The sequence below is a fragment of the Haliotis rufescens genome, unplaced genomic scaffold, assembly GCF_023055435.1.
Source record: "Haliotis rufescens isolate VD_foot unplaced genomic scaffold, xgHalRufe1.0.p SCAF_3, whole genome shotgun sequence".
Lineage (NCBI taxonomy): Eukaryota > Metazoa > Mollusca > Gastropoda > Lepetellida > Haliotidae > Haliotis > Haliotis rufescens.
The window spans coordinates 29,609,499-29,631,521 of record NW_025964001.1 but is presented as its reverse complement, the minus strand read 5'-3'; the positions used below and the strand labels follow the sequence as shown (position 1 = coordinate 29,631,521).

At 42.4% G+C, this 22,023-nt stretch overlaps 1 protein-coding gene across 1 annotated transcript; it reads left to right on the top strand.

Moving 5' to 3' along the window:
* Window positions 1-21,354, top strand: LOC124145573 (plasminogen-like). The gene is made up of 3 exons (XM_046515395.2): window positions 1-709; window positions 16,366-16,444; window positions 17,375-21,354. Exons 1-3 carry the CDS (start codon window positions 389-391, stop codon window positions 17,641-17,643), a joined length of 669 nt encoding a protein of 222 aa, XP_046371351.2. The 5' UTR covers window positions 1-388; the 3' UTR covers window positions 17,644-21,354.
* Window positions 21,355-22,023: the final 669 nt, after the last annotated feature.

Genomic DNA, 22,023 nt, shown 5'->3' with positions numbered 1-22,023 from the left:
TCAGGCTCTGACTTGGTAAGAATTAGGATTATCCTTCAGTGTCAATTTGGCAGGACAGGCACCAATGACAAACTTCTGACATCGATAAAGTTTGGAGTTTCTTCCCAACACAACCTCTCGATGGGTGCCAACGCCGTCACCACTTTCTGATAGCAAAACAATTTACTACTGAACATGTACCAAAGCTGTGACAAGATAAAAAAGAAGAGTGTTTCTTACGCAAAGCATGCTGGAGAGGTAACAACGTTGTGAAACGTTTCTCAGAACACAATTGTACAGTGTTTCTGGATAGGCACCAACGCTGTGACACATTTCTAAGATTAAAATAGAAAAGTGTTAGATAATCAACGCATGCTTGACCAGTGCCCGCGCTGTGACAAAATCAAAGATGGCAAAAGTTTTAACTGTTGTGGCAGTTTTGTTGATGTGGTTGACTCAAGTGTCCATGACTTGTACCGAACTTTCAGAGCGACTGTCCAGCGGTGTGTTCCAGAAACTACGTCTGCTGAAGTCCACCTATGTGGTGTTGTCCTCTCACACCCAGTACCACTGTGCCATGCAGTGCATGTATGATACTATTTGTGCCTCCTTCAACTACGACACCACGACGTCTTCGTGTGAGCTGAACAACGTAACATCCACCACCACGCCTGATCAGGTAGTCAACACACCTGGATGGATTAACGCCAATGCGGACAGCTTTCCACAGGTATTGTCATTCGTAGGTGATTGATAATTAACTCGATATCCTAACCTCCTTCAATGAAAACTCTAATTTAGCCAGGGTATTCATCCGATCAACGGCTCAGCAGCATACTCTAGCGACCATGTGATCCCCGTCATGACAAGGTACTGTAACACCCATTTTGTCGCCACTTTAGCAAGACAATGCAGCAACCGTCCTATCCCCATCTCAGCAAAATATTACATCATCTGTCCGATCCCCATGTTAGCAAGATAATACAGTAACCGTCCGATCCCAATCTTAGCAATGTAACATCACATCCGTCCGATCCCAATCTTAGCAAGGAAACACAACAACCGTCCAATCCCGATCTTAGCAAGGTAGTATAACAACCGTCCGAACCCAATCTTAGCAAGGTAATATAACAACCGTCCGATCCTCATCTTAGCCAGGTAACATAACAACCGTCCGATCCCCATCTTAGAAAGGTAATATAACAACCGTCCGATCCCCATCTTAGCAAGGTAACATAACAACCGTCCGATCCCCATCTTAGCAAGGTAATATAACAACCGTCCGATCCCCATCTTAGCCAGGTAACATAACAACCGTCCGATCCCCATCTTAGAAAGGTAATATAACAACCGTCCGATCCCCATCTTAGCAAGGTAACATAACAACCGTCCGATCCCATTTTTAGCAAGGTAATATAACAACCGTCCGATCCCCATCTTAGCAAGGTAATATAACAACCGTCCGATCCCCATCTTAGAAAGGTAATATAACAACCGTCCGATCCCCATCTTAGAAAGGTAACATAACAACCGTCCGATCCCCATCTTAGCAAGGTAATATAACAACCATCCGATCCCATTTTTAGCAAGGTAATATAACAACCGTCCGATCCCCATCTTAGCAAGGTAACATAACAACCGTCCGATCCCCATCTTAGAAAGGTAATTAAACAACCGTCCGATCCCCATCTTAGCAAGGTAACATAACAACCGTCCGATCCCATTTTTAGCAAGGTAATATAACAACCGTCCGATCCCCATCTTAGAAAGGTAACATAACAACCGTCCGATCCCCATCTTAGCAAGGTAATATAACAACCGTCCGATCCCCATCTTAGAAAGGTAACATAACAACCGTCCGATCCCCATCTTAACAAGGTAATATAACAACCATCCGATCCCATTTTTAGCAAGGTAATATAACAACCGTCCGATCCCCATCTTAGCAAGGTAATATAGCAACTGTCCGATTCTAATCTAAACAAGATAAAAAAAGGCAACTCTCCAATCACAATCTTAGCAAAATAAACTAGCAACTGTCTCTTATACTATTGGGTCGATCCCTAATAGTGATGTTTTATATTACACGTAGAACACGCAGAGGCCCATGTTTGTTCTGTTTGTTTGTCGGTGGTTTAACGCCGCACTCTGCAATATTCCAGCTATATCTCTGTAAATAATAGAGTCTGGACCAAACAATCTAGTGATTGGCATCATGAGCATCGATCTACGCAATTGGGATATGGTGACATGCATCAACCAAGTCAGCGAGCCTGACCACCCGATCCCATTAGTCGCATCTTACGACAAGCATAGTCGCTTCCTACGGCAAGCATGGGTTGCTGAAGACCTATTCTAACCCGGATCTTCACGGGTATCAGAGACCCATGTCTACACATGATCATGCAAGCATTTCGTATTATATACAAGTCATACACAAAGTTAAATTCATTGGCCACCAGGTGTATCTCAAACGTGAAGTCATTCCCACCTCGCACAACCTTCCATTATCCAGTGTACTATGCTGAACCGCAAAAGAAACGTCACCATGGATAGATATATGAGAAACCTTATTTTTCAAAACACTGTAAACATACTTTGAGACATATTAAAAAGATGAAACTTGGCAAAACTGATCGTCAAGGTTGAAATTAAAGTGGCAAATGTTCTTCAAGTGAAACACAACACTAGTCTCTGAAAAAATGGCATCACAAGTCAGTATCTCGTGTGTCCGCCATGTGTATTGATGACTGCCGTGCAACGTCGATACATGGAATGGATGAGGCGGTTGATGAAGGCCATAGGCACTTGAGCCCACACTGAGGAACGCCTGACGCAGTTCAGCTGCAGTTGTCGGCCTTGGTCGGACGTCATTCAGCCGTCTTTGAATCTCGTCCCACACGTGCTCATTGCGATTTTAATCGGCATTGAGGGCAGGCCACTGCATGGTTCTGATGCCATTCTGCTTGAGGAAGTCTCTTGTTGCTCTCGCAGTGTGGGCACGGGCGTTATCATGCTGAAACTCGCGGTTGCGGCGACGTGACAAATGAGGTATGGCGTGTGGTCTCAAGACTTGATCAATGTACCGAGTTGCTGTGACACCATTGCCTCTCCCTGGACCGATGTTCTGGAAGACCATAGGGCTGACTCTGTGCAAAACCAATTCCACACCACACCATGATGCTCGGACCACCCCACGAGTCTCTCTCAACAACACAAGCATCCGAATAACGTTCCCCTCGGCATCGCCAGACTCTCTCTCTCTGCCATCTGCTGTTGAGATACAGTAACGGCTCTCGGCTGAGAAGAGGACTCTTCTCCACTGCTGGTGGCGCCAATGCTGGTGCTGTGTTGCCCACTGAAGACGGTTCCGGCGATGACGTGTTGTCAGAATGGGTCCTCGGTGTGGCCTGTGACAGTGGAGGTGTCTGCTCGTCAATCGTCGACGCACGGTGTCCGCACTCATGTGTCGCTGGTGTGTCCCCATGGTCTGTCGAGCAGTTTCCGCAGCAGTAACAAAGTGATCTTGAAGATGCTGTCGCACAATCTGACGATCCTGAAGTCGGTTGGTGACCCTTGGTCTTCCACTACGTGGTCGGTCATCTGTAATGTTGGTGGTCTGGTACCGTTGCTGGAGCCTGCATATGGTCCTTACGAAGACTTGAAATGCATTGGCTACTTGTCGGGCGGTTTGTCCAGCTTGCAATCGTCCAAGAGCTTGGTGTCGTCCATTTCTTGTCAATCTTGGCATGTGGTAGCAATTCAATAACTAATGAATGTTATCTGATCTGGGTGGATTTTTAGAGGGCAAGAACGCATGTGCATTTCAATTTGCCCGGAACTCACGTGCATCGGGTTACCATGGCCGTTGCCTTGATGCATTTGGGCGACTGGTTTTATTGTCCTCTGCTTTATTTTTTTTAATCACCAAATTTCATTTTTCAGGACAAGGTAATGTTAAATTTTAGAAACTTTTGACAAAAATAAGATATTTAAATATAACTTTTCATGCAATGTTACTTGGGGTGACGTTTCTTTTGCGGATCTGTATATATCTCCATTCTATGTTGACAAATACTCTGTCCCCATTTGCCACCATAGCTTAGTTTTTAGTCCGATCCGAATCAAATTACACTTTAGAGCAAGAGAATAACACAATAGTGGCACAATCTCCATTCTCTTGTAATATTAGGCCTCTATTCTACGACCATGAGAACTAAAGCGGAACTTTTATAAAGTGTCTAAATACTTGGACCTTTTAGAATATCACTCACTTCCAAAAATAACTTTGAAATCGGTAAAGTTTCTCTTTTCAGTATTTCTTAAAATGGGGCATGACAGACCTGTCATACCATATGTACCGCCGTCTCAACATGAACTATTCATCAATAGTTGTTTTAATTCTGCTTCCCGAGGCAAAGGCGTAAACTGACTATAAAAGTCCAGTTTTCGAAACTGAACTTTCATAGTCAGTTAACCTCGGGAAGATGGTCTTAATTATGAAAACGTCGAAACCCAATCAAAAAAGCATATATCTTTCTTTAGAGTGAGTGAGTTTGGTTTAATGTCGCCTTGAACAGTATTCCTGCTATAACCATGCGCCGTGTATTAAAGTAGCAGGAATTCGCGTCGTTGTACTACTGTTAATCATTGGGTATATATAGCTGGGTACTATACAGTAGAGAAACGATATGACCGTCAGTTCCTAATTACGGGTGCCATCTATGAACTCCAGATCAATATCCCATGTGGCATTAAGGGACTTGTTATTCTGACATTGATTTTTGTAGTGCTGGGAGTGTTTTCTGTCATCTATTATTGATGCCTTGCACGCGATGTAGTCCCCTGGAAGCTTCGTAACGACGAGCATATAGACTGAACGTTGGAAACCATGTCTTGATCTATAACGCGGCAACACGCAACAATGTTGGCGAGCAAGAACATTCTGGTATTGATCTTCAAAACGTTGTAAGACAAGAACATTCCTGTATTTTCCCGAAACCCTTGTTGGGCAAGAAAATTCTGGTATTGTTCTTCAAAACGTTGTAAGACAAAAACATTCCTGTATTTTCCCGAAACCCTTGTTAGGCAATAACATTCCGGTATTGTTCCTTAAAAGGTTGTTAGGCAACAACATTCTGGTATTGTTCCTCATAATATTGTGGATCAAAAACATTCAGGTAGTGTTCCTGAAAATGTTGTGGAGCAAGAACATACCGATATTGTTCCATAAAATCTTGTTAGGCAAGAACGTTCTAGTTTTATTTCTCAAAATGTTGTTAGGAAAGAGTATCCCAGTATTGTTCCATAATCTGTTGTTTAAAAGAACATCTCGCCCATATTTCCGAACGAGGCAACACGCAACAATGTTGGCGAGCAAGAACATTCTGGTATTGATCTTCAAAACGTTGTAAGACAAGAACATTCCTGTATTTTCCCGAAACCCTTGTTGGGCAAGAAAATTCTGGTATTGTTCTTCAAAACGTTGTAAGACAAAAACATTCCTGTATTTTCCCGAAACCCTTGTTAGGCAATAACATTCCGGTATTGTTCCTTAAAAGGTTGTTAGGCAACAACATTCTGGTATTGTTCCTCATAATATTGTGGATCAAAAACATTCAGGTAGTGTTCCTGAAAATGTTGTGGAGCAAGAACATACCGATATTGTTCCATAAAATCTTGTTAGGCAAGAACGTTCTAGTTTTATTTCTCAAAATGTTGTTAGGAAAGAGTATCCCAGTATTGTTCCATAATCTGTTGTTTAAAAGAACATCTCGCCCATATTTCCGAACGACAAAACTTGAGGTTATTTTATATATGACAGGCGAGCTAGATGTCTAGCAGGTCAATTATGTATAATAATGACAATAACTACTATTGAACCAATTAGCACGTTCAAATGTCTATTATCAATAATCCAACAATGACTGAAATAATAAACCGAATCTCCCTGTTTGCAGCAATACATAAAACTATATTTGCCCCAACACGAGTTTTTTGACGGAGGAGTTCAAATTTTCTTGATTATTGTTTTAACATAACAGATGCGGCGCTCGCATATAAAAGAATTAATTAACTCAATTGTTTGCGTTATATTTATATATATATGTAGGTTAAGGGAATATCACCGCCGGAAATAATAAGAAAAATACACATTTTCTTTATGGCGCTAAACTAAATGTAACAGACGATTTGGTGCTTGGAATCGAGTCTCAAACCCCGAGTACCCGATTTCATTTCAATCTTTTGGTTTTGAAACAGAGGTCCATCCATTGTACGACCCAGAATATGTTCTAGGCGTAATGGAAAACGATAAACAACAAACCAGTCCTTTTTGATAAACCCATTGAAATCATTTATATTATTAAATGTTCTGTCCCTTTTCACACAAATGTGATTGACAAGATTCAGGAAGAACATGGCAAATATGCAGACCTCGCTTTAGAAATATCACGCTTGCATCCCAAGTAGTTGTTCGACTCAGCAATTGTTCTCGGTGCCTAAGTTTTGGTACCTCCTAATGACATTGGGAGAGTATCCGGGTTTGCTGCCGGGAATACAGCCCTTCTGACAATCTTGGTAATAGAGAAGGCTGCACTTCTGGGGAGTCTTCCCATTCTCCCATAAGTTCTGGGTTGGTTCGACTAGCCACAGCTAGTCCCATTCGCTGCCTGGGCTGCGTGTAGAGGGAGCAAGGATCCTGAGCTGATGATGCGCCTAACCAGCCTGACTGTGCCAGGGTAACCCAAACCCTCTTTGCTTCATTTTTTAATTTTTAATCTGTACATAATAAGCGCTGTATTATTATTAATGCGGTCAATGGATGAGTGTGCACTCGATTTTGTCATTCTCAGCTCCCTATGGAGTATACAACCCAAGCTGCATGTGAGGCGCTAGAAGGTTAGCGGTCACAATACCATCTCATGCTACCACGTACCCATTCACAACTGGGTGAATAGATACATATAAGTCCTTTGCCTAACGAGACAACACGTGTGCTACATGTGCTTCACTGTGGGGCGGTACCGAAGCCCTAGAAACACGGTTGGTTGGTTTGTTTTTTAACGCCGCACTCAGCAATATTCCAGCTATATGACGGCGGTCTGTAAATAATCGAGTCTGGACCAGACAATCCAGTGATTGATATCATGAGCATCGATCCACGCAATTGGGATACGATGACATGCATCAACCAAGTCAGCGAGCCTGACCATCCGATCCCGTTAGTCGCCTTTTACGACAAGCATAGTCGCCTTTTATGGCAAGCATGGGTCGCTGAAGACCTATTCTACCCCGGAATCTTCGCAAATTACGTTGCTTCACGTTGCTTGATTTGTGACCTGTCATCTGTACCCAGGAATGTTCGTTTGTTCCCTTTCCAATTTTTAATCGCTAGTTTTTTTCCAAATATGTTTAAAGCGTAGTCGGCAGTTTAAAACTAGTGCCGTAAAGCACGATAAAGCTGCCTTCCGATTGCCTGATTGACTTCTTGTCAGTCATTCCATTGGTCGGTCAAAATTCCTGAAAGGTCGGTCTGACGTGACCCGTAATGTGATATCCTCAGATCTTTGCTCAGATATCAGATATTTGTAGCGAAAACTAAGATCTGAATCTAAATAGATTGTCTCATACAATGATGTGAAATATTCTTTCACGATACATTCAAACACCCGTTTTCAATCACCCTGTGCACAGCGTACCCATGACTGCAGGCATCACATGCTATTTCTCATGAAACAGAGGTTATCCAATCATAACTGGTATATCTGAATCTTTGTTTGTTGGATGTTGCTTTTTGATCAAAACTTCATCCAAAGACAATTTTGTGTGGTATATTTAGCCTTTAAGTTTACAACACAAGTCGGGGCGGTCGGGTAGCCTAGTGGTTAAAGCGTTTGCTCGTCTCGCCGAAGACACGGGTTCGAATCCCGACATGGGTACAATGTGTGAAGCCCATTTCTGGTGTCCCCCGCCGTGATATTGCTGGAATATTGCTAAAAGCGGCGTAAAACCATACTCACTCACTCACTCACTCACTCACTCACTCACTCACTACAACACAAGTCTGGCTGAAAGATAAGCCAAGGAGAGGTGTTGGAAGGAATGGATGGATCCACTGAGTTCAAGTACCCAACTCCATGCTGTGCTACGAAACGGAATAGTGACATATGTTGGTTTGTTGTTTAACGCCGCACTCAGCAATATTCCAGCTATATGACGGCGGTCTGTAAATAATCGAGTCTGGACCAGGCAATCCAGTGATTGACATCATGAACATCGATCCACACAATTGGAATCGATGACATGCATCAACTAAGTCAGCGAGCCTGACCACCCGATCCCGTTAGTCACCTTTTACGACAAGCATAGTCGCATTTTACGGCAAGCATGGGTTGCTGAAGACCTATTCTACCCCGGATCTTCACGGGTCTAATAGTTACATAGGACCAGTCACACGTGACACACTGAACGCAGTCATTTAATACATTTATGGCTGAATTAAAGCTTCCTATAGCTTTTGATTTCAGAAAAAATCTGATCGATATCTGTTGCTGCCGAAGGCAGGTCACAAGGGAGATTGAGCTGCGATCGGAGTTGTTAAAAATGCTCCAGATCAAATGCTCCATTGCATATTGATTTCCAGATTGAATGCAGTCAAGTTTGATGAGATGGCATTTTGAAGTAGACATTAAAGCTTTGTAGCCATAGACAAGTCTAATTTTTAAACACTGATAAAATTACTATGGTCAGTGTTCGAAATACCTGCCTGCCCGACAGTCCGAGACGTGTTGATTTCAACTCGGGCTGCCAGATTTTCAAATCCCCCTGCCCGACGGTCGGGTTATATTTCATATGTAAAAATATTCTAAATATTTCCCGATGATAGGCATTATTTACATGATATATTCTAGGATATTAAATACCAATCGACCTAAAAAGTGTTTGCTATTTCTTTTCTTGCATTACTTCATTTTCAATGAATTCGATTTAAAGTTTTAATTAAATTATCCTGAGAAACATATGATTATAGTGGGCAGGCAGGTTTTGGTCAGGGCTGGCAAGTATTTCAGCTAGCCAGTCCTGTGGTCTGGCTGAATATTTTGGGAGTTTCATACCCTGCTCAGTATGGTATGCCCCCAACAGTTAACCGTATACTTCTAGGGATTCGTTGTCGAGTAATCACCATTGCTACAAGTTTTGAGAGAGACAGTTTAAACCCCCATTTCAAACACCAAGCATTAACTATATCTAAACACTTTTGGACTGACTCGGTGACAAAGTGAAAGTTACCAAACCATCTCCTAAATGATCCATCACCTGCAAATTGCACGGCATCAACATCATTGAAAAAATTGTTGATCATGATATTAAACAAAATCATGTTGATAATACTTCCTTTGGGTTTCCTTTTTCTATAACGTGCAAACCTGAAAGTTCATTCCCAATACGCATCTTCAGACAGAACGGATTTAATCTACCTGAACATGTTACTTTTTTTGCCTAGCTTTGCAATTTGAACAGAAGCCTTTGTCGCCATATCATGTCGTATGCCTTTTCAATCTCTAGAGATACTCACAGAATAGTTGTGTGCTTTTGAAATTGCCCCCGCAGCTCATCTTGAGTAAATGGGATATTTAACATCAGTCGTATCAGATGAAATAGCAGGCAAAAACTGTGTTTTACATATTTCCTTGACATCTCTAAATCATTTGTAGAACGTCTTGTCCGTCTGACAATGTGCTAGAACTAATTTTTTGTTTTTACCTGAACGTCACCATGTCACATGACGACACAAGCCATATTCTTTGCCTTGTTGGCCTTTTCACGTTCCTCATTCCAGCAGGGTCTTGCGACTAACGCTGAAGGTTTATTGAATGGACTTACAGACTGCTGTCCAATGGACAATAATTTCAATAATAACATTTTCATTGGAAATATATCGATATCATCATTATTAAAAAGAAGAAGAATATGTTCGCCACAGAGTGAGGAAAATTCCCCCCAGTAAGCCTTTTATTCCCTCTAGATCCAGGATTATTACATTACACTGTAGAGGGCTCACTTAAATTTCTGTAAAAACTGGGACACGATCACTACCAAGAGTTTTATCTTGAAAAACATCCAAATTGCCAATGTAAACGAAACGATAGAGATGTTTAAAGGACAATTGTTCCATCTTCCAAGCTTCATTCTTGTCATATTCTAATAATTCGGAATAACTAGATCAGCCTCTAAGAAACAGTCAACAACTGATTCATTGTAGTGTGTGTTTGTCCTACCACTCAGTTAAATTAGAACTACCAAGCATTGGTGTTTGAGACAAAGGTCTCGAAAATTTGGTAGTGATTAGCTTCATCTGTGTTTGACCCGTGTATCTGACAGTCACAAGAACAGACAGGAACATCAGGTGGAACAAGGGGTGCTTTAGGAGCACCTGAAGCATGTATCTCTACTGGTACTTTATGAGCTCGAGGTGAAACAATAACATTGCTTGAACAAGAAGAAGGGATCACCTTCAACATGCGAGCAGCTTCAGTATACGAAACCTTATTTTCGACTCAAACTCTTGAACAAACACCGCGCTGTGATCCCCCTGACAGTTCCAACATTTAGAAACACCGTCTCTCTTATGACTTTAGTCCTTTTGATCACAGTTTCATCTAGGGTACAAATGCTTTTCGAACTGTTGACCGTTGTATCACCAAATGACCGGTGGAGACTGAAAGTACATCTTGACACGTTCAGGTAAATTAGAGAAGAGAATGTCAGCAAAATTGAGGTGGTAACTTTTCTTTTCTTCCCTTGCAATAAGCGTTGAACTTCAATAACATTTTACTTTCAAGCTGATTAAGGATTTCCTCAGTTTTCACATCATAGTCTATGTTATACATCACCACCTTATTTTGGCTCAAACTCTAAGAGACACCACTCTTGACATGAATACTACAGACTGTTGTTGACGTTAAGGCCTTGTTCAAATGAGTGAGTGAGTTGGGTTTAACGCCGCTTTTAACAGTATTACAGTTATATCACGGCGTGTCAGCTTAATGTGGGAGGAAAGCCCGAAATGATGCAGGTCGCAGACGTTTCCCACTTCGGTGAAACCCACGACCACGGGTATGGTGCTGACAAACCTAGATACATAATCGGGGCGAACCGTGATTCGAACCCACAATCATAGGTTTCTGGCGTGCCCAAGGTACGCAACTCTGCACAGCGAATCGCTTGTTAAAATGAACGATACTCTTACAGTAAATGTAAATTCTACATTTCCGATATGTTTCTAAACATATTGGGTCAAAGTGATTGGGCTTAAAGGGGGTGAGTGAGTGAGTGAGTGAGTATGATTTTACGCCGCATTTTGCAATATTCCAGCAATGTCACGGCAGAGGACACCAGAAATGGGCTTCACATATTGTACACATGTGGGGAATCGAACCTGTGTCTTCGGCGTGACGAGCGAACGCTTTAACCACTAGGCTACCCAAAATGACTGATTGGGCTGAATGCTTTTAGGGTTAGTCTAGGGTCAAAAGAAGGAAATACCACAACTGATTTCACTGGCGCATCAGAAATGTCATATTGTTTACACTTACTGACAACGAAGTCAGGCAAATTTCAGCAGATTCTGCGTCAGTAGATGTTTCTTCACTTGTGTTCAGGAAATCAAGGGACCAATGCCCTGTTCATAGCGACTATTATTGGCGAGCTTGCCAAAACGCAACCACCGCTTAGACTTGCCCTAAGCTCACCTTGAAGATATTATTTACCCTATTCAATTCCGGAAGATAGAATAATGAGTACGTCTTACCTCATATAATCCCAAAAGCGAGAGCGACAAACAAAATGTCCGTTAAAATGCGTCCAGAAAACGTGTTTCCTCCACATTATGCAAATGTATTAAATATGTCAAATTTTCAGCTTATAGCAGAAATATAGGTATCTACTAGTATGTGAGTATTGGTTTCCGCCACTGTCGGAAATATTCCAGCACTAGAGCTGAGGTCTGGAAATACTCGAATCCGGGCCCTTCAAATCAGTGACAGCATAGGTTTTCGTGGTGCAACAGAAGCTAGTGATGGACTCGCCATTTGGGACGGACGACAAATTTAAGCTGTCAAGCAGGTCACGAACCGAGATCACCTAATCCTCAACACTACTGTTCTACCACCGACATCTGAGATTGAGCCTCCTGTACTTCTCGCAGTGAACGCATGTACTGCTCAAATTTTGCTAAGGATCAAAATGAAAAGTGTGGTCCTTAGCCAATGTTGAGTAGTATGTAACATTTAAACCAAAATCGTCTCAAGTCTTTGATGACGACGTGGAGCGCAGATAATAGTCGTATTGTCAACGCAAATTAAGACCATCGATCTACGCAGTACCAAGTCAGCAAGTCTGGCCGCCCGATCCTGTAGGTTTCCTCTGAATTATTAATAGGGTAGCGAAACGCTAATAAGTACTTGAGGAGAACAATATCAGGTGCACACTAGCCGTACTTGAAGCACGGATGCGACCATGGATGTCAACCGGACAGTTATAAATCTCCATGCCCTATCAAGCGATGGAGCCTTACAATACACTGTTAAGAGGTGGAGTTACCACAAATCACGTGCAGTTCAAGCGCAGGTGCACAGTACAATACACTGTAAGAGGTGGAGTTACCACAAATCACGTGCAGTTCAAGCGCAGGTGCACAGTACGGTCTCTCAGTCCCTCGATACAACAAAACAAAATATCATGTTTCTGGCAGTAGGGTTTCACTCGCACACGGAACCGTTCTTGTTTCCATTTCAGTGCCACCGCTTCAGATAATATTTGGGACCATGTCTAAGTTCAAGTGGGTGAGTTAGGTTTTACGCCGCTTTTAGAAATATTCGACCAATATCACGGCGGGGAACACCAGAAATGGTGTTAAATCATTAAAACGTAGTGCAACAGCACTGTAGCTCACTTAGTTATGTAGTCAATAGTTTGAACAAAAGACAGTCACGTATAGATGCTGTCAGCATTGCTATTAAAATGTTTGATGCATACCAACTGAGGACAATAATATTACGAATCAAGTAACTAAGTTTTCACAATGCTTCCTATGAGTGAGTATGGTTTTACGTCGCTCTTACAATATTTCTGCAATATCACGGTGGGGGACACCAGAAATGGGGTTTACACATTGTACCCATGTAGGGAATAGAACCCAGGCCTTCGGCGTGACGAGCGAACGCTTTAACCAATAGGCTATCCCACAGCCTCTACAATGTTTCTAAATCTTCAAGAATGAATGGACTTTTGGAGAACACTGTTGCAATACACCACAGTTAATTTCCATTTACAGAAACTCCAAGCATTACATACATGCCTTCTGAGGAAAATAATGTTTCAAATGCTGTCCAACTGTTTCACGAAAAATCCCACTAACGTCCTTATTCTTTGAACAAAACATGTATTGATAAAGTGAAACATAAATTCACTGGACTTTCAGCCTGGTGAGCTACAAGTGGAAGCTGCAAGCTGGAATTTAAACAGAAATATAAGATATTTTTGCCCAAGCTATTTTATCTTATCATACAAGTCAATTAGATGAATGTTAACCGGAAATAAACACAAGAAGCGTTAGCTGTTGAGCGGAATTACCAATGGAGTGCCACGTGGTATCGACGGACCTCTAACTCACGGTCGGGCGTGCAGACCATGAAACGGGGTATCATAATATTCCATGTGTGGTGGTGAACTGAGATTCAATTGACAAGTCCCTTGCCACAAGTTCTTTGTCGAATGCAATCACTTAAAAAAATGTGGTTACTCAATATTTCGAGAGGTGTCAGGGAGCGGTCATTTATTATAGGGGTGGGTGGATTACAGGGAATCATGGGAGGGTTACCAAATAATATCACATTCTCGAGGGGAGGGTCATAAAAAATGAAACACATATTTGTGGGAAGGTCCTGAATGGAAATTACATAATGTTTCATATAAAAAATGTAAAGTCCTTTTGCATTTTGTTTTTTAATGGATGGTCATGAAAAACAGTACAAGGACGAGGGGAGGGTCCTCCATAAATATAACATGTAATAGGGGAGGGTCATACAGTAGGGGTACGTGCCAAGACCCTTTTGATACGCCGGATGCTTTGCCATGTGGCTGTGCAGTACGTACGAGTGATACCATGAAATATGTATCTGGTACGAGAATGCCAATTTATCATAAAATGGCTCGGTTTTAGGCTGGATGATGCCAACGGATGAAAACGGTGTCCGTTGAGAACTTTGGGTCAAAAACGGATAAAGATGCAAATATGAAAGGTCAGTGTTTAGAAACAATCATGGCGGCGATCTCGAGTCAAACTAACCATCGTGAATCTGGAGAAACTACTGGGATAATTGTTAACATTATGAAAACAATAATCTAAGATAGTGGAACTGAGAACTGAGACGTAGCTGAGACATTTTACAAGTATGGGCAACTTTGGAGATATGAATCGCGAAACAATTTTGCTGGGACACTAGGCCGTGGGATCAGTTTCCACATCCGTGCTAGTGGACCTCTTGGGGCCTTTTCACCAACTTAAAACATTTGGACTTGGCCGAAATATGTCAGAAATGTTTTATTTTGTCGCTGTGTGTAGCCTCTGACTTATTAACGTTATGACAGGACAGGCAGACTCTAAACAAACGTGACGTCTCACAGACGAGGATTAGAGTAGCTTCCCTTACATAAAGGGCAGTTACTCTAGCAGGCGGACCGATGGATTGCCGCGAAAGGCATCTAGAACAATATGTGTAGGCAATTGTTATTTTGCTCTCTCTTTGCACTTATTAACGTTATGACAGGACAGACAGACTCTAAACAAACGTGACGTCTCACAGACGAGGATTAGAGTAGCTTCCCTTGGAGAAAGGGCCGTCACTCTAGCAGGCGGACCGATGGATTGCCGCGAAAGACATCTAGAACAATATGTGTAGGCAATTGTTAGTTTGCCTATTATATAGTTTTACCACTCTCTAAGAAGCAGAAACCTTTGTCACTGTCGGCCTGAACAATCACCGACCTTATGACGCAATGGATGTTAATGCGCACAATCCAGGAAAGCTTGCAATGCTTAGGTAATGTTTTTGAGAGATGAGAACAGGTTTTTCGACGACATTATATGACAAAGAGGTTATCAACGCTTACGTGTTTGGGGATGGTAAATATCCTGTGTTAGGAATTAACACTTTGTATTGAGCTCGCCAATAAAATTAAAATCGCGAGATCCTTGTCTCTTTTTCTTCCAACCTACATATTCACTATTTTCAGAAATAATTAATTAAATTCTATGTAGGTCGCTATTGGAAATAACCCTTTACTTTTATGTAAAGTATTTATGAACAGTAATAGTTAATAAAGCAAATAAAGTATTAGGCGATAGTTCGCATGTTTTACATTCGGAGTATCAACTTCTTCCTTCTGGCTGCCGAATATTATCGCCGAGAGTGAGAACAAACAGGGCCAGGTATTCATTCATAGCTGCTAATAGCAGGTTTAGGAATAAGTTCCTCAGTTTAAAAAAATATGCGTTTTTGTCCTTTTTGCCCCACACTTATTGAAAACGAACACCATTTTATGCTTATCTGTCCATGTTATGAATCGCTCAGAACAAAATATTTCCAAGGTTTACCCCAAAACATCAATACACTAATCAAGCTCCTCCGTTTTAATGAAATATCTAACGAGCAACAAAAGAATACTATCCTATACATTAATTATGGTTTACGACTTCGCAACCGTCTTTGTACAAATGATGTTTAATTATTCTTGAGGTTTTTTGCCTTTATTAATCAAATGCTGTAATCTCTTCTTCTTGTGTTGTGATGCGATTTATTTTTCACAAAAGTGTACACGTGCACATATCTGTGCATATAAGTCTGCATGTTTATACTTGTACATGTACACAATTGTATATATATATATAATATTATTGTATGTATATGGGCCTATGGCCTGAATACAATAAGTGATGATGATGATGATGATGATGAATAAGTTTGTCATTAGAAATTGATGAGCTTGATTTAGCCACATTAAATGTTAATTACGTTTGTGATGCTCTCATTTATTTGTATGTGTGTTTATCAATAAGCTGAGACCTTGTGCTGATGTAACCCAAATTTCCTTCGGGGTAATAAAGAGTTCTCTTATCTTATCTTATCTCATGTACTGAAAAATATATATCAGTCGGTCGACGATTCTTTACGGAAATCAATGGCTTTTAATAGAAAAAAAAATAAAGACAATAACTTTTTAACAAAAAAATCAGTAAATCAAATATATTTCAAGAAGTCGAGGCGTTTCAGCAGAGAAAGGGTTTTGTCGCGTTTACAATTGCCTCACTTGTGTTACTTACAGGCACTTATCGGGTCATGTGCGGGCCACACTTGCCCCCGGGGAAGCATCTGCACCCAGGGCACCGCTCAATGTATAAAACGTGAGTACCCCCTCAACCTGACTGAACATACACGTGTGCTGATATAGAACAGGTACTTGTGTCGTAACAACAATATGAGTGAGTGAGTGAGTGAGTATGGTTTTACGCCGCTTTCAGCAATATTCCAGCAATATCACGGCGGAGGACACCAGAAATGGGCTTCACACATTGTACCCATGTCGGAAATCGAACCCGGGTCTTCGGCGTGACGAGCGAACGCTTTAACCACTAGGCTCCCCGACCGCCCAAACAACAATATGAATGGGAGTTGTTGTATGTTACCAGTGTTTTGATTGTTGATTTCGATTTGTTTACCGTTGCAAAAACAATTTCTATTAAACAGTGACCAACTATTATAACATTTTCTAATAAAACTTGTAAACTGATTGAATGTTAATGATTAGTTTTCTTAGATGTCATATGCAATCTTTTTTCTTTGGCCGGGATGGTCAAGAGTCCGCTGTACAAAGTTGTGTCCCTTAGCCGTGCAAGGCTTTGCTGATTGTAGATTGGGATCCTAGATTTGACCCGATTTTGGTTCTTAAACTTTCGGCACCATATCCGTCCGTGGACGTCACTTTGAGGTAGTGAGGAGTGGGTGAGTTAAGTTTAACGCCGCTTTGAACAGTATTCCCGTTATATCAGGGCGTGTAAACTACCTAAGAGGAAAGCCCCAAGTGATGCAGGTCTTAGAAGTTTACCACTTTTGTGAAACCTACGAGAACGGGTATGGTGCTGACAAACCTACCATCTTTTAACGTCTTTTGGTATGACGCGGCCGGGGATCGAATACCCTCTCAGGGCGGGCGCTCTACCACTAGACCACGGAGACGGTCCTCCCGCTTTCAGAACAAGTTGACTGTAGAAAACCACATACCCTCATTAAAAACATTTTGTGTTTTGTCCTAACCTTCATTTCTGACTATCAAGGTGGGCGTTGTGTGCAGATCGAGAGTGGGAAGGCTTTCTACAGAGGAATACACAACGTAACCAGGGAGGGCCGGACATGTCAGCGATGGGACTCCCACACACCCCAACAACACTACGGTAAGAACGACTCGCCCAACAACATGCAGTCAGTCACCAGTATGGCGGAGGCGGGCAACAGGTGCTTGCCTGAGTTCAACGACACCATACCGTGGTGTTACACCACAGATCCCGCACTGCGCTGGGAACACTGCAGCATACCGAGTTGTTAGGATGTTGCCGACGTCACTTGGAACACTGCAGCATACCGAATTGTTAGGATGTTGCAGACGTCACTTGGAACACTGCAGCATACCGAATTGTTAGGATGTTGCAGACGTCACTTGGAACACTGCAGCATACCTAATTGTTAGGATGTTGCAGACGTCACTTGGAACACTGCAGTATACCGAATTGTTAGGATGTTGCAGACGTCACTTGGAACACTGCAGTATACCGAATTGTTAGGATGTTGCAGACGTCACTTGGAACACTGCAGTATACCGAATTGTTAGGATGTTGCAGACGTCACTGGGAACACTGCAGTATACCGAATTGTTAAGAACTATCATGATAACAGGGTCGCAAGTGTCGTTATATTTTTAATATGAAATGTATTTGTATTTCGAAACAAAATCCTAAATATGGCATTATTTATTATAGTGTGCAAAGTCATTTAGGCGTATCAGAAATGTCGGTGTGGATTTCTTTGAAGTAGATCCCGAAAATAATCATTATCAAATGTCCCGTAGTTGACATCAGACTACGTTACTCTTTCATCATGGAACCGTGCGGAGCTTGGGCTATTTTGTGCCAGCCTTAAAAATGACAAGTCAGTTTCCTTTAAAACAATATCCAGAGAAAAATGCTAAAAATATTAAATATATTACCAAACAAAATTGTTTTAAGAAACCACACATACACAATACCAGTATCACTGTAATTCCATGTCCAACATTTTTAGTTTCAGTCTCTCGGCCTCTGTCGGTGACTCCACCCCACTAGGATTCTGCTGAAGTTGCTGACGCCGAACTTTGGCAGATTTCTGCCGCTCCTTGAACTTTTCAACTTTCTGCTGTCGCTCAGTTTCATTTTTCCGCACTTGCTCATTGTGACGTTTTTCCTTTTCTTCGAGTTTAAGGCTCAAAGCCTCCAGTTCGAGTGGCGGCAGTCTCGATGCACGTGCAGCATGTGGATTTGCGTCCTCGTCAAAGTCAAGGTCATAACTTGTGCCGCAGCTCGTTTGTCGAACGATCCCCAACTGACGCAGCTCACGAAGAACCACATCCGGGTTCTGCTGCTCCTCGGATCCAGCTCCGAGAATTCCCTCCCTCTTCAGCTCCTTTCGGATGGCACCGCCTTGTAGTCCTAGTTTCCCATATCTCAGAGGTCCAAGTGAAGGCCCCATTTTCCCATCGCTCTTCTCTAGACATTTGTCCATCGGATGTTCATAGGAAGGCAATTTCGGATACTGTAAGATATGATTCAGCTCGTGTGGGCGTCTATTCTGTAAACTAGAGGATGCATCACACATCAACCAAGGTGACGGGGTATTCAAACGAACTTTCACTCTTCCCAACTCTCTCTTGTCCGATGTGTCAGGGTCCAGTAACGGAGAGCGAAGCAGATGCCCTGTTTCACGAGGCTTCAAGGGACCTGACATACTTTCTGGGTCTTTACCTTTGAGCGTAATGTCTGATACTTCTCGGAATATATTCTGGTTAGTGACATCTCCCTTGTTTGTCTCTTGAGTATTAGATGAATTGTCAGCGATGATATTCCCTCGTGTTGTTACTGGACTTGGAGCCATCCACATTAGATCTGATGCATCTTTTATGTGGCCGTAGGTCTCTCTCGCTGCCATTAATAACTGAGGGGAGCCCGCCTTTCGATGGTTCTCTAGTCCAACTAAACACTTATCCTTTCCAAAACGTGTGGCACGGCGGGGCGCTTTATCCATAACTAATTTTGCTGTATTTCTCAGCGGTGTCTTTTCATAAACGTTGGATATGCACGGTTTTGTTGTCACATGAACCGCGTCACAGATAGCATCATTCATTGCAATCCTATTAAAACTATTACCTGTAGAAAGAGTATTCACAAATCCTTCAACGATGGTATCCCTCTCAGAATCAATGCTATACACATTCACGGCGCCATGGTCTTTGCCCCCTCTTAATTCAGGTGTTCCACATTCCCGGCCTTCCTTTGAAGACGCAGACCCCATTACAACAAATGATCAAAGAATTCTATTTACAGCCATCACTTATCAGTGGAACTGAACATTCTAGACTATCGGCTATGGCTGTTACATGAATTCATCGTGACGTCATCGTTATTGTGTGAGACGTCACATCCTAACTCATGACGTCATCGCTCTGTGCATTGTTGCTAACGTGACGTCACGACAATCTTGATTTATTATCTTGATGGTGACAGATGCAGGGGCCGCGTGATGGGTGCGGCCGCAGGTAAAGCGAAAACCCCGAGAAATGGGAAAACTTGGTGCGATCCTGTACAAGAGGTATCTATCAAATCCGAACTGGCTGAGACGAAAGTCATTCCAAGCACGACAACTGTTGCGCGAAAGTGTGAAATCAAGCCTCTTGTTCGTACACATGACGTTCTCCATAACCGGAGCAATTCACGCCCGGTGAGGAGCACACGTGCTTTAAAGAACAAAATCATGCAGTGTTCGCAAGAGAACAACGCTATGAATACGACCCGCTCCGTCTGCTCGGAGCGAGAACATGAGCGGCCACCATTAACCTCGTCTGGCAGCGCCGGGTCCTTCTGCAGAAGCACGATTCAAGACAGCAGGCCTGCCGTGAAGAAAAGATTGGAGGATATTCCTGTCTCTCGCATGTGGCGTGAACAATGCGTAGGGGAGATCACACACACGAAAGTAGTCACTCATGCAAGCAATGCGCAGAAGGAAAGCCTTTCCGTGCAAAGGAAACCAATGGGTATGGACGAATCCATTCTAAAGGACATTGATGAAATCGAGAGCAACTATATGGCTGGACAAAAAGCTATGCAGACACACCCTTGGTCATATCACAATCGCGTGAAGGCTCTCGCCGTGGAAGTCCAAAAAGCAAGCTCAGACCAAAGTGGACTTGACTCTGCTCCAAGTGATAATGCGAAGGGTCCCCCAGCGAGAACAGCTTCCGATACTGGTGGAGATAACTCTGGCTGCACTGGCACTGCTTCCGCCAACCAACAGCCGTCGGGGGTCTGCAGGCGGCCAGCCACGCCGGCTGAACCAACGTGGTTGAAGCCGCGTCATCTCAGTGATTACTTTGAGAAGCGTCGTTTTGGAGAATGCGGTAGCAGAAGCAGTACTCCTCCTTCTTCTAATGGAGGAGACCGGCGTTGGATGCAGACCATTCCAGACGGAGAGGAATCCTCATATAGCCGCTCAGGCCAACCATTTCCACGCAGAAGGGCCAGAAAGGACGTCGAATTTCCAAGTTTTTTCACCTTCTGAGTTCATATTAAGCTAGCTTTGGAGGATTATATTTTGATGATTTTTACATGGTTATTATTAATACTGTTTTACTTTTGAGGAAATATATAATGTTAAATTATTTCACAAATATTTGTTCCATGTACATTGATATTATTAAATGTAATTATTACAGATGAAATACATATTTGATTAAAGTATTCATGAAGGTACTCAGAATACAACGCATCCATAAACAGGTCAACGGAGGCCAGGTACACAGGAGTGCCGTTTAAATCTGGTCTGAATGTATATCTTATAAAAAGAATAATACTGGAGGTGTTTTGCCCGATAATAATACACCTGTTATTTGTTATCACGCCTACCTTGAAATGTATGTGGCTTGTATATTTAGCATGATAAAACCACGCCGTGACATCAGCATGCATGTACATATCAAAGATGCTGGATAATAAATACTGTGATAATATTCTGATTCACATACATTTACTCTGTTATTCGTCAGTATAATTGTTATGTAAATGAGAGTGCTAAACGCTGCTTTGGCAATATTGAACCTAGATAATAATGGGGGTCACCAGAAATGTATGTTTCACAAGATATATGCGGAATCGCACAGTCCTCAATGTGACAAACGACATACCTCATCCCGTTGAACCGCCACCGTGGTCGAGTGGATAGAGAGGCAGGAGGGCGGAAGGTCAGTTGATTCCCGACCGCGTCATACCTGAAGATTCTAAAAGATGGTACATGTTGTTAATCTGCCTGGCGCTCGGAATTATTGGCAAAGCCAAGGACTGATCTGCTCGGAGTCACGGTATCTCAGTGGGCTATCACTATAAAGCCGGCATTAGTCCGGACTGCACACCCACACTCACACTCACACCCCCACACCCACACACCCACACCCACACACACACACACACACACACTCACACCCACACACCCACCCACCCACACACACACACACACACACCAACACTTCCCTAAAACGTCTGGTCAGCGGGGACAATGTGTTATACGCATAAAGTAGTGGAGTTACTGTATGGAGGTTTCTATAAATGAAACATTAACGTCCTTTTGGTGAACTTAATACAAATGTTTGTCAAAAAAAAAAGGCAATACCAGTGTGCACATTATGAAA